Source organism: Etheostoma cragini, chromosome 10 (assembly GCF_013103735.1).
Source record: "Etheostoma cragini isolate CJK2018 chromosome 10, CSU_Ecrag_1.0, whole genome shotgun sequence".
Lineage (NCBI taxonomy): Eukaryota > Metazoa > Chordata > Actinopteri > Perciformes > Percidae > Etheostoma > Etheostoma cragini.
In genome coordinates, this window is record NC_048416.1 from 20,939,874 (window position 1) to 20,954,941 (window position 15,068).

The 15,068-nt window shown below is 39.3% G+C and overlaps 1 protein-coding gene and 1 long non-coding RNA gene across 3 annotated transcripts in view; both read left to right on the forward strand.

The window, feature by feature from the left end:
• Positions 1-2,000: 2,000 nt before the first annotated feature.
• The window catches only part of glra4a (glycine receptor, alpha 4a), a 46,269-nt gene continuing 33,201 nt past the window's right edge, over positions 2,001-15,068 (forward strand). Inside the window, exon 1 of one of the 2 annotated variants that reach the window (XM_034884287.1) lies at positions 2,001-2,312. In XM_034884287.1, coding sequence (XP_034740178.1) covers positions 2,245-2,312 — 68 coding nt within the window. In that variant the 5' untranslated portion in view covers positions 2,001-2,244. The remainder of the gene's footprint in view (positions 2,313-15,068) is intronic. The other variant, XM_034884288.1, reaches the window with a different exon arrangement.
• The window catches only part of LOC117952154, a 24,640-nt gene continuing 11,964 nt past the window's right edge, over positions 2,393-15,068 (forward strand). The window contains exons 1-2 of the long non-coding RNA XR_004658325.1: positions 2,393-2,403; positions 3,774-3,777. This is a non-coding gene — a long non-coding RNA (uncharacterized LOC117952154). The remainder of the gene's footprint in view (positions 2,404-3,773; positions 3,778-15,068) is intronic.

Sequence of the window (15,068 nt, forward strand, 5' to 3'; positions counted from 1 at the left end):
GTAATTGTATTAAGCAAAGTTGAATCTGCTGTGTCTTACCACATATAAGAGGGACCCTTCTGCCTGCTTAGGAAACACTGGATCAGGTCGGGGTTATGCACTTGGGAAGACAAATGACTGTAACAGATACAAATTGTTGGTCGGACCCCGTAAGGGATGTGAACTGCCCAGTGATCTCTAAAATGTAGACTTTAATGGGTCCTAAAGTGCAGATACACTGATCCATAACCCAAAACACATACCGGGAGTCTTTTAGACATGCAGTATCAGATTGCTGCAGAGATTTATTTAACTAATTCCCACAAATAGGAGACCCAGGAGACAGAGGTTTGTCTCCCGTGTAGCACCTTTCCTAAAGTTTCTTTCTTCTTTAACCGTTCTGTTATTCCCGCGTGTCATGGAAGCTTAAATCCACGTTTAGATAAAGCGCAATAGTCCCAACCAATCGCGTTTAGATGAGACGCTAAAGGAGACTTTTAGCGCCAATAACAACGAAAAAGGCTCCCAACCAAGCGTCTGTATTTTACAAGATGGGAGTGAGAATGTGTGTAGTCATAAAGGATTGATACCTATTTGTAGGTACTGTTAAAATCAGAGTGACAACATGTACCAACAGGTTTTTCTCTGATAAAAAATATAGCATGATTCAGTGCAAAAGTGGTACTAGTGGTATTATCATGAAATAGATAAATAGGATAAGATCTATATCCCCCCGGTTTAAAACTAAATTCATAACAAAATACACAAGTGACTTCAACACAATCAAAAAAAAAACTAAATAATTCATGTCTACCTACAGTACACTTCCACTAATACTGAAAAATAATTTTCCTTCACAGCTAAATTAACCGATGTGTCTACCACTCAGGGGCAGTGCTACAAGTAGAAAACACAACACTGAAATTAGATGTTGATATATCACAAGTGTATGAGCCACTTGCCTAATTAATAAAGATGTAGTACGTAGTTTTTCTCGCCCCCATCAGGAATTCTATGTAATGACAACAAAACTGTTGGTGCGTCCACAAGATATACACCTTCAATGACCGTGCATCGCCCTCACCCCTACTCCACGCAGTTGCTAGTAGCCAAGGAGGACACAGAGGATTAATAAAACATGGACTTTTCATAAGAAGCAATTATCTTCGCTTGACTTTCTGCATGCTAAAGTTGCCAGATGACACCCTTTTCTAAACATTGGCCCACTGAGAAATACATTGAGAGTTTTGTGGCTCTGAAAGTCTTAATTAGCTGTGTATCAGCTCATTTGGCAAATGCTTGAATTTAACAGGCGTTCATTAACATAAAAATGTTACGCACTAAAGATTAAAACGTGCCGCACACAGTTGCAACATTAGAATTTATTTTAAGTTGGGTCCCTGTCCAACTGATGAATTTAAGCCCAATTATCCACCATGTTCACCAACTTTTCGCTAACTTTGTCTTTCTGCCATTTGGAGGTGCACAGGTACACCTCCAAATGGCAGTTTTTGCTTAAACGGCTAACTTTGTCTTTCTGCCATTTGGAGGTGCACAGGTACACCTCCAAATGGCAGTTTTTGCTTAAACGGTTGACTGCTATGGCTTAAAGGAGAGATGGAAATGACTCAAGTACTTCCAAAAGTCAAATGTTAGATTCATTTAGAGATACTGACTCAATCAACAACAAAACTCTAGTCTAAACTGCACGGTGTCCTCCTATCTTAAATGTTCATTTGGATGTGTTTCACTCCAGATTGCTCATCACCAGAATGCATTCAACACTGCAATTTAGCTCATCATCACAGCCATCACTCCCTCCATCCTAATTAAGCCGAATTACATACGAGGCAGGCATCAAAACGAAAGCTACCGTACCTTTAAATCACCCCCTTCTTTTTAATTTTTTTGATGTGATGACGGAAAATAGACGAGAGAAAAAAAACACAAGCAGGCAAAAGCATAGAAAATACACACACTGACAAGAAATCCGACACTCCCCTTCAACACAAGCACCAACACACTGACTGACTGACTGACTAGTGCTGTCCAGCCGCCTGAAGCAGTGAGTCTGCTGTGTGCAGCCCTCTGGACTTGGTGGGAGGGGGAGAAGTTTCCCCAAAGACAAGCTTGGATCACTGAGAGAGACGATGCCTTCCTTCTTCAGCCCAGTCTCACAAGCTACTCAGTGGATTTGCTGATTTCCGAAATTAATTTTCTGCAAGTTATTCAACGGGACTGAGGAGAGATTTTAAAGCAGAGGATATGCTCCCACAGGTCATTCGAATTCTGTATGTCTTGTCTTTCTGCTTTTTCCAAGGAGGCTTTATCAGGTGAGGCGCACTAACATGTCTTGTTCTCTCCGTGTGTTTGTGCGAGTTATTTTCTCTTATCGTCTCTTTGACCATAACTTTTCGACCATCAGTAGCGAGGCTGTACTGCTGTTCACATCACATCTGTCATTTCATAGACTTTTTGACTTGATTTGTACGCAACGCTCTAAACAATTATCCCTTGTTTGTTGTTGTTTTTGTAATTGTCGAAGCGACAAACGGTTTAAAGCTACCCGTGAGTAACTATCAATGTATCAGGTGTTGCTGCCATTTGAAAAGAAACAAGCCTGGCAAAGAGCGGTACATGCGAGCGTACGTAGGTAACAAAATCCATCATTTTACGCACAGACCAAAATAGGGTCACTGAACTCAAAATTATAATAAAACAAAACAAAACAAAAAAAACACTATTTAAAATCACGGTCGCAGTTTGCAAACTGGCATGTAAATATAGTAATAATCCTTCATGCAAACAATTTACTAAGGAGGCAGCTACATCAAACCTTCTTGTGTTGAAAACCTGTCGCGGTCGCAAACTACCTGTGGAATTGCCGCTTGTATTGCATAACTAATTGGTGGCTTTTGGGAGAGGTTAAAAAAAGTTAATGTTAATGGAAGATATTTTATAGGGTTGATTAACAATTTAACAAAATGTGATAAACATCCCATTCAAAGCTTGATTATTGAAACCTGAAAGATGTAATGCAAGCATACAAAGGAATTACATTCCTGTTGTTTTTAAGAAACAGCAACACACCTCATGTCTCTCTTTCCTCCCTCATTATCTCACACGGACCATCCACCAGCAACCTCTTCTCTCTTCCTTCCTCTCTCTCTCTCTCTCTATCCTTCTAGGTGGCAAACACTTCTATTTGCAGTGAACACTTTCCTTATTTCATGCCTTGCCAACCTCAGGTGTGAGCGAAAGGGAATTAAGATCTGCATAATCCTTGAGCAGAACAGTGCTGTGACTCTGTGAACCCAGGGGCAAGGAGAGCAGCTCTTAGCCTGGAGAGCAGTCAACTGACAGCACCTCCTCTCCGAAAGGATATGCTCTCCTACCATCCTCTCCCCTCGCCACGTAGGGAGAGAGTAAGAGAGGCAAGGAAGGGATCGAGGAGGAAGATGAGGGCAGGTTTTAAAGACAGGCAGAATGTAATGAAGGTGTGGAGAGGAAGGGGGATAGATGGAGAGTGAAAATGGGAATGGAGCAAACTGGGATGGAGAGAAATTTGAACACGAAATTGAGAGGGTAATTCATTTAGCTGGAGGCGGTGTGGAGATTAGTAAAATGAAGGACGGAGCTGGGAGATTGAGAGAAATGGTTCATATAGGGAAGAAGAGATGAGATAGAGAGAGAAAGAGTGGGTGGGGGAGATACAGAAAGTGTACAAGATTTGAAAAAAAGATTGTCATGTAAAATAGTGCACAAGCTGGATTGGTATGATAGGTTTCGGACAGGATGGTAGTTGACAAGAGGAAATGAAAAACAGGAACGAAGGGTGTAATAAATAAAGTTCCTATTATAGCCTAAGAGGGTGGTGTCTGTGGGGTTACGAGATCTGTTTGTGTGTTTGTTGGAAAGAGAGACTGCGTTGTGTCTTGTATTGTTGCTTAGAAAGAAACCCAGAATCCTGAAACTAATCTGACATTCAGTTTTGTTGCATGTGAGTTTTCTTAGCAGGTTTTGTTAAAAGACTTCTCAAGGGAGAAATATAATAAAAAAATATATTAAAATTAGTGCATTTGCACAGTCAACGTGTTCCTTTTATGGCAAAATTAAGATGCTGCATTAGGTTTATTTGTGGCAGTGTGCTCAGGCTTGTTACAAGCTTAATATTTTTGTTCACTTTTCCTCACGATTGCCTGCAGTTACTTGACATTTTGCTCTGATTGGTTGTGTTTTTTCGTGCATGCTGTTAGGCCGCATGTTACTGCTTTATTTCAGTGGTTTACATTGGGTTTGTTAAAGTTAGGGCTGGGTGTAGGATCACTGCAGATTTGTTAACTAAGTTTTAGTAAACATTTATACATTTGGTGAAGTTGCACCCCTGGGCAGTAGATGGCACAAGACTCTACGGTGGTGGCTCTCACTGTTACACATTACAAAAAAAAATCTTCAGAGTTGCACATGAACATGCTAAAAGAGCGGCATACATTGAATGTGCTGATATTTTCAGTGAAATTAACAATTAAGTCTGCAACATACAAACTTAAACTGTAAAACCGTTTACTCTTGCAACAGTTACCGATGCCCACACACTGTGTTTTGCAGCACCCGATAATTTATTGCACCCAGCATGCCAAGACTATCAATATGCATTTACCCATACTCATAATCTGAACCAAACCCTAACCACGGAGGGAACACTACTTGAAACAGAATTTTAACAAGACGGGAAAACTATTCAACCAGGCAACAGATTTCAATGCAACACCTGTTTTAGAAAATGAGGCCAAACAGGACCAAACGTCAGCCACATTGCCAACGAATTTGAAAAGACACATCAAGTAGAAGCAGCTTAGTTTCAGCAGCTTAGTTTAAAGGTCCCATGACATGGTGCTCATTTGATGCTTTTATATTGGCCTTAGCTGTCCCTTAATACCATATCTGAAGTCTCTTTCCCAAAATTCAGCCTCGGTGCAGAATGACAGCCCCGAGAGCTAGTCCCACGATGAGCTTTCCTTAGAATGTGCCATTTATGAGTCTGTAGCTATTGAGGAAGAGAGATGGGGGGGGGCAAGGTGTAGGCTGGGTGTGTGGCCTTGACCAACTGCCACTTTGCGCATTTGAAAGCCATGATGTCTCTCTCTTATGGGTGTGCCAAATTCTCTGGACGGGCAAAGCAGAGAAAGGGGAGGATTCTTGATCGGCCCATCTGAAATTTCATTTTCTCAAAGACAGAGCAGGATACCCAGGGCTCGGTTTACACCTATAGAGGGTTTTCACAACGTGTCATCAGACCAAAAATCGCCATATTGGCGATACTCTGCATCGCAACAAAGCACAGGCACTGAAGTAGATCCCGAACACATATTATTATTATTATTGCCGTGTTTTAGGTTCTACCAATAGGTCAGACCAAGAAAAAACATTTGGAATATAATTGACTTCCAAAGGTTATTCAAAACCAGGGAGAGGAATGCTAGAAGTTATCAGAGTAAAAGAGGCGCTTGTGGTTGGCAAAGCTCAAACTCACTCAGGTAGTGTAGATAGCAAACTGGGGATCTTTGAAATGAAAAAAAAAAATTGACAGTCACTTGGCTACACCTTGAGTATCGCAATGATGTCATACAGTTAAGGTTGGGTTGATTAGAGACGTTATTGCATTACTTACTTTGGCCTTCACAACACAACGGTCGTTATGTCGTCAGCTGTGTATTGGCTCAGCGAGAAAAGCAGGTTGTTGACTAGCTGTATCGGGATATGCAACTGAAGGAAGAATCACCAGGTCATCATGGATCTAAGAAGAGGGAGCCAACTCGTAGGGATCTGCACCGCCAATAAACTGTAATTTCTCGAGATATCGCACCTTTTCTTGTAGTCCAAGCCCTCCCCTATATGCCTTTTCCATCTTGGATGCTTTTCTGTTGTGTAGTCATGGCTACATATACTTAAAGTATCCAAAATGCACAAAACTCCACTGTACTCCATTCAGTTATTTACACCGCAATATGGCCGCGCATCCAGGTTACTGCCCAGAACGTGACATCAGTAAAAAAACCTCTATTGTCATTTCTAGCCACTGGGGACCATAGGCAGGCTGGGGCAACACATATTAATGTTAAAAAAAAACTCAAAGTGTAATTTTCATGCCATGGGACCTTTAAAAAAAAAACACATGGAAGAAAGGAAACTGAAATAGTTCATATTTATGGACCTGAACTAGTTAATCTTGGCTGTGAAAACTGCTTATTAGGCACATAGATATTTGCAGCTAATGGCTTTGTGGTGGGGTTTTGCCCAAATGGAATCAGCCTTGCAAGAAGTTTGACTTAATAAAAGTCTAAAACTTGCAATTTATTTAAAAATGGGTTGATACCTAATCACATAACAAGAAAACAAGATAAGGGATCTGACATCAAATGCCAGCTTTTGCCTTTTTTCACAGCAGTTTTTTTATTTAATGTTATTGATACATTTTGGTCAGAACCAAAAACATAGAAGTGCATGGCCCAGCCCCGTCTGTAGTTGGGAGCACTCAGTTAGACACTATAAAGACACTTGATGTATCAGATATTAAACTCTGATTTGCAAGCTCTTCCATCTGGTGTGGCGTGTCATTAACACAGTGCTCACAGTGGGGTCTTAAACTGCTTTTTCGATATGTGGAAAGTTTGATTTTGTTTTGGGTGCACTGCTGCCCTAAGAACATTGAGAGACTTTTGTTCACTCTATTTGGAGGAAGTTTAGAAACTCAAAATGATCACACATGCTGACTTCACTAGTATATGGAGATCACAACGGCAGGCAAAAATTGTGCAAATGTATCCACACCCTCTGGTCATCTGACGTGTGTCTGTTCATTGGCAAATTGAGAGTGTAGCGTAGTAAATTGCATTGAAGTGAAGGGCAGAGAAGCGCATCAAGGATTCCTGCTGTCCTTGCCTCCAGTCAGTGAGAAATCATGAGTCAGAACTGCAATTTTCAAAGAAGTCTTATCGTTTGATGGAGCTGGTTCCTCATACTGTAAGCCTTTGTTGTTGGGTGTCCACTTAATAGTGTGTGTGCGCGCATGTGTTTGTGTGCATGGGAAAGAGAGAGGTAGATTGCGGGGGAGGCCTAAATTATGTTTACCTTATCTCTGCCTGTAACTACTTTGTAATTAATTAAAGTAAATAATGGCTTTACTCATCACATCTTAAGTGGGTCAGTTGCAGAATTATCCAAATAAAGAAATTATGTAACATCACAAGAACATCACGCCCTAACCAGTTAGGGATATAACAAGGAAACTTATTTTCTATAAAGAAAAGTAGAGACTTTATTCTTAATCATGTTCCGTTTCTCATGTTTGGTCATAAATATGGGGAAATGTTTTAATGTGCTGTCACTTGGATTATAGGAAAATCCAACATGAAAGTTTGTTAAACTATGATTTTTAGTCTCTTAACACACTGTTCAAAACCACTCGGGATTTGCATTTCAGTGTCCGTTTAGTTTCTTGTATCCCCATGGAAGCCCAATTAAAATCGTTAATTCCACTGACATACTTTCAGTGTTACTGCAATATTTTAGTGCAACCGAAAAATGTACAACTTTATAAACAACCATCTTCAAATGGCAAATTTGAGAATTGAAGAAAAAAGTATTCTAGAATCTCCAGTTTGTAAGAACGTCCAAAATCTGTGTTTAAGGCTGATAGCTCATTATTTTCAGTTAAAGCTCAAACAGTTTTCACTGTTAATGGTCTCTTCCTCATATACTAGCAGAAAGCAAAACAACTTTCAATGCATTCTTTTCAAATTAGAATGAGAAGCCTTACTATGAGGCCACTTAATCCCCATATGAGCTGTTGTCAGGCATTATATCAGCAACATCTTATAACATAACAGTAATTTTGCTCCAATGTTTAAGCTTTTTTCCAGCTACCGCACAGCTTTACAATTTCAAGTCAGAGAGTGTGAAGTGCAGAATAAGGAATATGTTTTGGGATTCAGTGTAAAGTTCTCTCTGCAAAGAAATCTCCCTGTGGTGGGGAGCGGATTTGAGGGAGTAAGTTAACGTTAGCTTGCTTCCACCCACCTCACATGCCTTTATCCCACATAGAAAAATGAGGCGAACAAAGGTATCACTCTGGCGATATGATGTGGTGTAAATGGGAAAATTCCATTTAAGCATGATTACATATTTTCCTCTCTATTATTAATTACTATGCTGTTCAGTTGTATGAATTCATTTAATTTTCATTCATTCTGTGTTCCCTCACTGATGGAGAATCACAGCTGTTCTGTCTCTAAATTTAACAGTTGAAGGTTGGTACCTTGAAGTTTAAAACAAACAGTTTGTGAGGGCTATGTTTGCCGATAATGGTGCAGGGTCAAAAACACCTTCCATCTGTATGTGACCAAAGGTAAAAGGTTGTCCTTGGCGGCTAAAATAAACGACCGCTGGAAAGTTTGAGGTATGAGGGACAGAAGTAGAAAGATGTAAAAGTGTCTCCAACTTGTCTGTGTGTTAAGATTAATTGTTTTGCTAAGATTAGGCACGTTTCCATACAAGGTCTCCTCTTGCTGGAAAAAATAGAATACAAGACTGTGGCTTGCTTCTTATCTTGGCCAGACAATTCACATTGTTAGTGCTGTAAAGTCTGTAAACTGCTTTGCCTTATACTCTTTATGTAGAGTTTAATAAAATACACCAAAGCCAACTCGGTTCATTGCTCAACAGTCTTTATTTAGTTTCAACAAAGTGTCACTTCAAAACTTTCCCACTCCTGCTGAACAGAAACTTCCACGACACTGTTAAGAGGGGGTGAATGAAACATTAAGTTGTTACATTTGACTTATTTAGAGGCTGGCCGGCTGGCCAGTTAGCTGGATCATCTAGCACCTTCCGCAGCTCATAGAGAGAGGTCTAACATTACGGTCTTTATATCAAATTTCACGGTAGAACAATAGTTCTAGTTTTAAAATGTTTAACCACTCTTATGCGTATTGGATTGAGTACTGGTGAGATGAGAAATGAGAAGAGCCTTCTGTGTTCGATTTCGGTCATTTGTTTGTTTTCATCAATGTTGTTGTCAAGCTGAATAGCCAATCAGATGGATTGGCTATTTACCTACCGCTGATGTGTTGAATCGGCCAAAAAAAGGCCAATGTAGGCCAACATATGGCCATAGTGCAGGACAAACCATAAAAACTAGGGCGACCCGACTTGGATCGACGACCAGCATCGCCTTGGTGCGTTAGGGCCTTTAAACTGCAAACTTTTTATTGAGGTACATTCATTCCAGTAATCTCTGCATGGCAAGGAGATGACCAATGGCAACTGACTTCATAGTTCCGACCTTTGGAAAAAACGCTGAAGCGAAGTATCCAAAAAACTGAGAAGGCTAAAGTAATGTGCTGCATTGCAGGGCCATTTCCCATTGGAACTATTTTGGAATAACAGAATTTCTTGATTGGACGTTTAAACAGCTGTCATTCAACATCAGGAGTTTGGCTGGGTGATGGGTTAAACAGCGCGGCAATTTCACCCAGGAGACTGGGGTTTGTGTCCTATTCTTCTTTCCGCGTGTCACTGAAACTTACATTTTGTAACCCCACACAAAATCTTTTCCTAAATCTGTTCTCACTCCCAACACGTCAAATACTAATGCATGGTCAGTGGTCCCATTAGTCCTTACCCAAAGAGTCAAAAACCGATGCCAACAGTCCCAAATCAGTTTTACCCAAGGGCGAGAAGCAAGTTCTGAGAGTGTAAAATAGGGACACCAAGGGATACACTGACTAAGCGTCGCTGTTTGACGTGAGTGAAAATATGTTGGTGGCATTCAAGTTCATCCAAATAGTACATCACAAACTTAAAGTTTGTAATGTAAAGTGAGTAAGTGCTTTCTAAAGGAGAAAAGTTAAGAGGCACTACATTAAAAAGAAAATAACGTGCTTAAAACATTTGTTCCAATGACTTGTATCAAAAGTTTTCTTTTAAAGCCCGTTTTAAGAAACACCTGTTAAACAGCAGAGAAATAGTATTCCTCACAGGAAACATTCTTAAGCTCAATTTAGCAAGTCCAAACTTCAAAAGTTTAGTTGTTGGCGAGGAAAAGGTTTCTCTGTGATAGCTTTTAATTAAATTGTGATGGTAGTCCCAGCTGGTATATGGAAGTATTTGCCAAAGCATAGTTTTTTCTGGAGGCTAGAACACAGTAGAGGGAAGAGGAAAGCAGAGATTGTGGGCCTTCATTTTAAGCGTTTCACAACAAACAAGGAATTGAAAATGTAGCGTCTCCCTCACAAAAATGCTTGGGTGGGAAAATGTCCACCTGCGAATTTGATTTGATGAGCAGCAAAAACTATTGTATACCAGTTTAAATTACTTGTTGCAACTAATCAATTAGTGTCACATGTAGCTGCAGATAACTATTATAAGATTTTTTTTAAAAGCACAGAAAATAAAAATTGAAACTAGACATGCTTTGAATTCCCATGCAGGGTTTAATTTGTTGTTTTTATTTGAACACAGCAGTTTCAGAAAAGTGAACTGAACTTCTAAGATTTCAACTTGAGTTAGACTGTCACAGGAAACACAAGAAATCCCTGTTGAAACAAAGTGTAGAGCAGCGAGGAGTGCTGACAAAACGGAAGGACAGATGGGATGTTTACGTGAGTTAATGACTAAAAATGAGAGCCAAATTGGAGACAGAGTCAAATAGACGGTTTGCTTCCCACATTTATCTAAACAACAAACATACTGGTATACTTATCAATGAAATATTAAGACGACGAGGGATACAAAATCAAGATAAACAAAAAGTTTATATTTTTTCGTAAGCTTTGCATTCCAATGAGGATGTGCTGATGATTAGATGTCTTCCTTGTAAACAAAAAAAATTATGTAAACTCTTTTTTTATTCTGCTCATCCTCAGAGGAATGACTTGATTTGTTTTTCTGCAATTGGTTTAATTTTTACAGTTAAAGTTTCTAAAAACACTTGCTTTAAGCACAAACAACCTCCTGATTATGAATATTTATTATGAGAAATTTGTAGTGGAAAAGGGAGTTGAGATAATGTATATTTATTTGTTTTCTCCATGTTCATAGACAAATGATACTATTCATCCCTATGTTTTCTTTTCTTTTGAGAACAGGAACAATATGTGGACAGTGAGAACATGCAGAAATCCGTGGCCTATACATAACTCACACTCTACAGAAAGAACCAAATGATATGCCCTAACCCTAATCCCCATTACAGTTTCACCGTTAGTAAGAAAAAAGTTGCAATGTTGTACATGGGTTGCTCTGTGTATGAGGCAGAGGAGCCTTTTTTATTTTGAGAATGGGTTCTACATGTGGAAATAGAGACAGACATGTTTGCGTGTGTTGGGTTAGATGACTATACTGTAGAATTGCACTTGATAAAAAGATTTAAAAAGAAGGGCTTTTTAACACTTGAAGTTATCTATATGAGTGTAATGACAGTATCATGAACACCTGACACTGACAAGACAGTTATGACACATGAAACCTAACCATAACTTGTCATGACAAAACCAAATGACACTTATTAAAAGAAGCGTTAAACGTTTTACGTTTGTTTATGACACATTAATGACAGTGTCATGTCACTTTTATGTCTATACCTTCAAGAATAGTGTTACCAAGAAGTATAAAAAGAAAAGAAAAAGGGAGTTGGTGAGCACACACAGTTGGCCACACAGTTTCATTTTAAATCCCTCACAAGAAAGCAGTGCCTGACACACATCTGCCCGTTGCTTCAGCGGACATTAGATTTGTGTTTGGATATCTGGAGGTGGTGACCGCCTACTGATGGTCTCAGCAGTCGGCCAGCGCCGTCAGTGTTAGGCTGACACCCCCGGCTGAAAGATGTGACTGATGGTTTGCTGCCCATTTCAATCAAACCACATATGACCTTTCTCTGTTTCTTTTATAGAAAATGTGCATAACAACCTCCCTTTTTATTTGTACTGTGATTTGGCTGCTACTAACAAAAACAGTTGCTTTGACCTCAGGTTGTATATCCTCTGAAATGTGCCAATCAGTGTTTATCTTATTAAGAGTCACACCAAGAGTTTAAAAGCTCTAGTCATACAGTAGACATTTTACAAATAATTTATTTTTCATTCTGAAGGAGAAATGTGTGTTCCTCCAAGGCTATTCTTTGCCCACACTAAACCATGCATTTATGACATGCCTCGGCTGCCAGCCAAGTGTAACTGATGGGCGTCAGCTTAGCGTAAATGTTTAATCGACGCAGATATGTTAGCTAGCTAATGCTAAGCTGGAAGAGTATTAAAATGCAACATTGTCCATTGGACATGAAGGGAACTACAAAAACCTGTCAGGCATTTATATCAGAGGTTACAATCAAATGAGTTTTGTGCTTTCGCACCTAATTCGCTTCACACACATACAGGAGAACAAGTTATGCCGGAGGTAAGAGAAAACATTAAGTTTAAATGCAACACTTCTCCACAAACTGTTCTAGCCTGCTAGCTGCCAAGTATATTTAATCCAAGATAGACCAAAGAATCTAGGTAAGAAAAGAGACATTGCTAATGCATATGTCAAAATGCTTTAAATTAAAGATCCACAGTGTTTGACCTTTTTGCAATTACTCTAGTCACAACAGGTACCGTATAGTTACAAATTAATTTAATTGCTCTGGTTATAAGAGCAAGACCAGGCAGATACTGTAGCTGATGTGGGAGCACTACAAATGTGCAGGCTTCAGGTGGCTTCACTGAGGGTTATTAAACAACAGTTGTGCCTGCAAATACATGTGCTTCTTTGTTTCAACATATTTCAGACTGTGCACAGATCAAACCAACACAGCATACTGTGCAAGTCAATAGGGAATACAATATGTGACATAGTGGTAAGATGATGCAATTAAGTGGACCTCTCCACTCTTCTGCGGATTAAAATGGCCACTTATTGACTAGAACAGCACTTTGGCTCTGAGGTTCACTGCTGTAGGTTATTATGTTTTCTGCAATTAGGAACATGAAGTGGTGGCCCATAATGAAACCCTCAATCATGTCATTATGTCTGACCATACAGTCCATGCTGATTGAACTTCACTTTCAGGAAGAAGGAAAGTGTGTCCTAGAAAAACCAGAGCCCATAATATATGATTGGACAAAAAGAAACAGTGGGCAGTGAAGTCAAACTAAAACTCTGCTTTGTAACTGAATCAAAAGTGAACCATTAACTGGACCATTGAGAACGGCCATGCTGCTATAAATCAGGAACTACAAAGGCCTGTGATTTATCAGCCCAAAACTGCAGGCTAAAGCTTACAGTAGTAGATCACACTGCACGTATTAATCATGAAGTAAAATTAACACCTCAATCAAATCCATTGGCTTACATTTTGGTAATTTTGGTGGTTTTGTAACAAATCTAAACTTACCCTTAATTGAAATTAAAGGGACTCTTTAACATCCACCATACATTCGCCTAAATTAAAACAAATGTACAATTAGATTATGTTAGACCCTTGCAATAACTTTGGACATTAAGTTTCTAAAAAAAATGTCATTTTTGGACTGCCTTATAGGCACATGTAGACATCATCTCAGCTGTAAATAGTAATTGCATTATTTTACTGTAGATCATTCTTTTTTTAAATAATCACAATTTACCTAAAACACAGGAGTCTAATTCAATCCATATAGTGCATTTTGTGCACATATAAATGTGACTTTTGACAGTACCAGCAGTTCTAGATGTGCAAGCATCCCAGCTTTACAAAGGGAAACAAATTCAATTTAAATAAAAAGTTGTTGGTTTGTACAATTAACATTATTTGCAATGAACAGTGAACTTCAGCTGCAGGGCATTCCTATTTAATGTAACATCTCACTGATTAAAACAACCGGTCTGGCAAATGTACTGTACACACTGTGATCCTCTTAGAGATGGCACATAGGAATACCCAGGTCACTCATATAAAGAAACAGGCCAGGCTGTGGTAAAAATAAAAGCCAAAACAACAAATAAAATCGTCCCTCTTCCTCCATTTTACTCCAGCCAAGGTCACACATGACCAGCGAAGCAGAATTTGTCGGGCGGTAAAGGACGTGAAAAGGGTCGTTGAAGGGGATTACAGCTGTGTTTGTAAAATAACACAATGGCAGTAAGGGGGTCTCTCCTCTCCAGGAGTATGAAATGAGAGTGATCCATTTTGGGATACTATGCATGTGCCTGTATAATTCACTGAAAAAATTGTTTGATGTTATGGTACAAACACTCACACACTACAGGAAAAACCAATTTACATGCCCAATCACAGTTTTGCCGTCAGTAAAGAAACAAGATGAATTTGTGTCCATGGTTTGGTTTGTGTATGAGGCAGAGTAGGAATGCTTTTGAAAGTTTACCTTTTTGACATTTACAGCAGCTCTTTGCACTGCCAAAGCTAGACATCTAATAGGGTCTCAAATAGTCGGTTTTCATAAAATAGCTATGTATTGATGGTTAGACATACTGTAGGTGTTCATTATCTGACAATTTGTGATATAAGTGGGCTGCTGGTGACCATTTTTTATACACCGTGCAAGCTGCTTCAAGGGTAACACACCACAGATCACTGTGTACTTCCAAAAATCCCTTGTGCTCAGACCCCTGGATCACTGGCAGACATGTTCTCCCAACATTAGTGAGATGACTGTCCTTGACAGGTGACATGCTATATTAATGATATAGTGTTCTCAAGTGAAAATAAAAAAGCTGGACAATAGACAAACCAAGATTTTCTTGGGAAAACACTTTACGCTTTAAAGGTTGTAGCAAATTTCAGGTTGCAATGGTGCACAGCTTCATTTAGAGAACGATTTAGAAAGAATGCAGCGCTGACTAGGACTCTACCAAGGATGTTTTCTTATAATTGCTGTCTGCAGTTTGCAACCAATAGCACAGCTGTAGAATAGGTGTAAAATATTTGACACTGTATCTCCTCCGAGACTTATTATTTCAATATCTGCCACTGAAGGAGATACAGTGGGTACGGAAAGTATTCAGACCCCTTTAAATTTTTCACTCTTTGTTTCATTGCAGCCATTTTC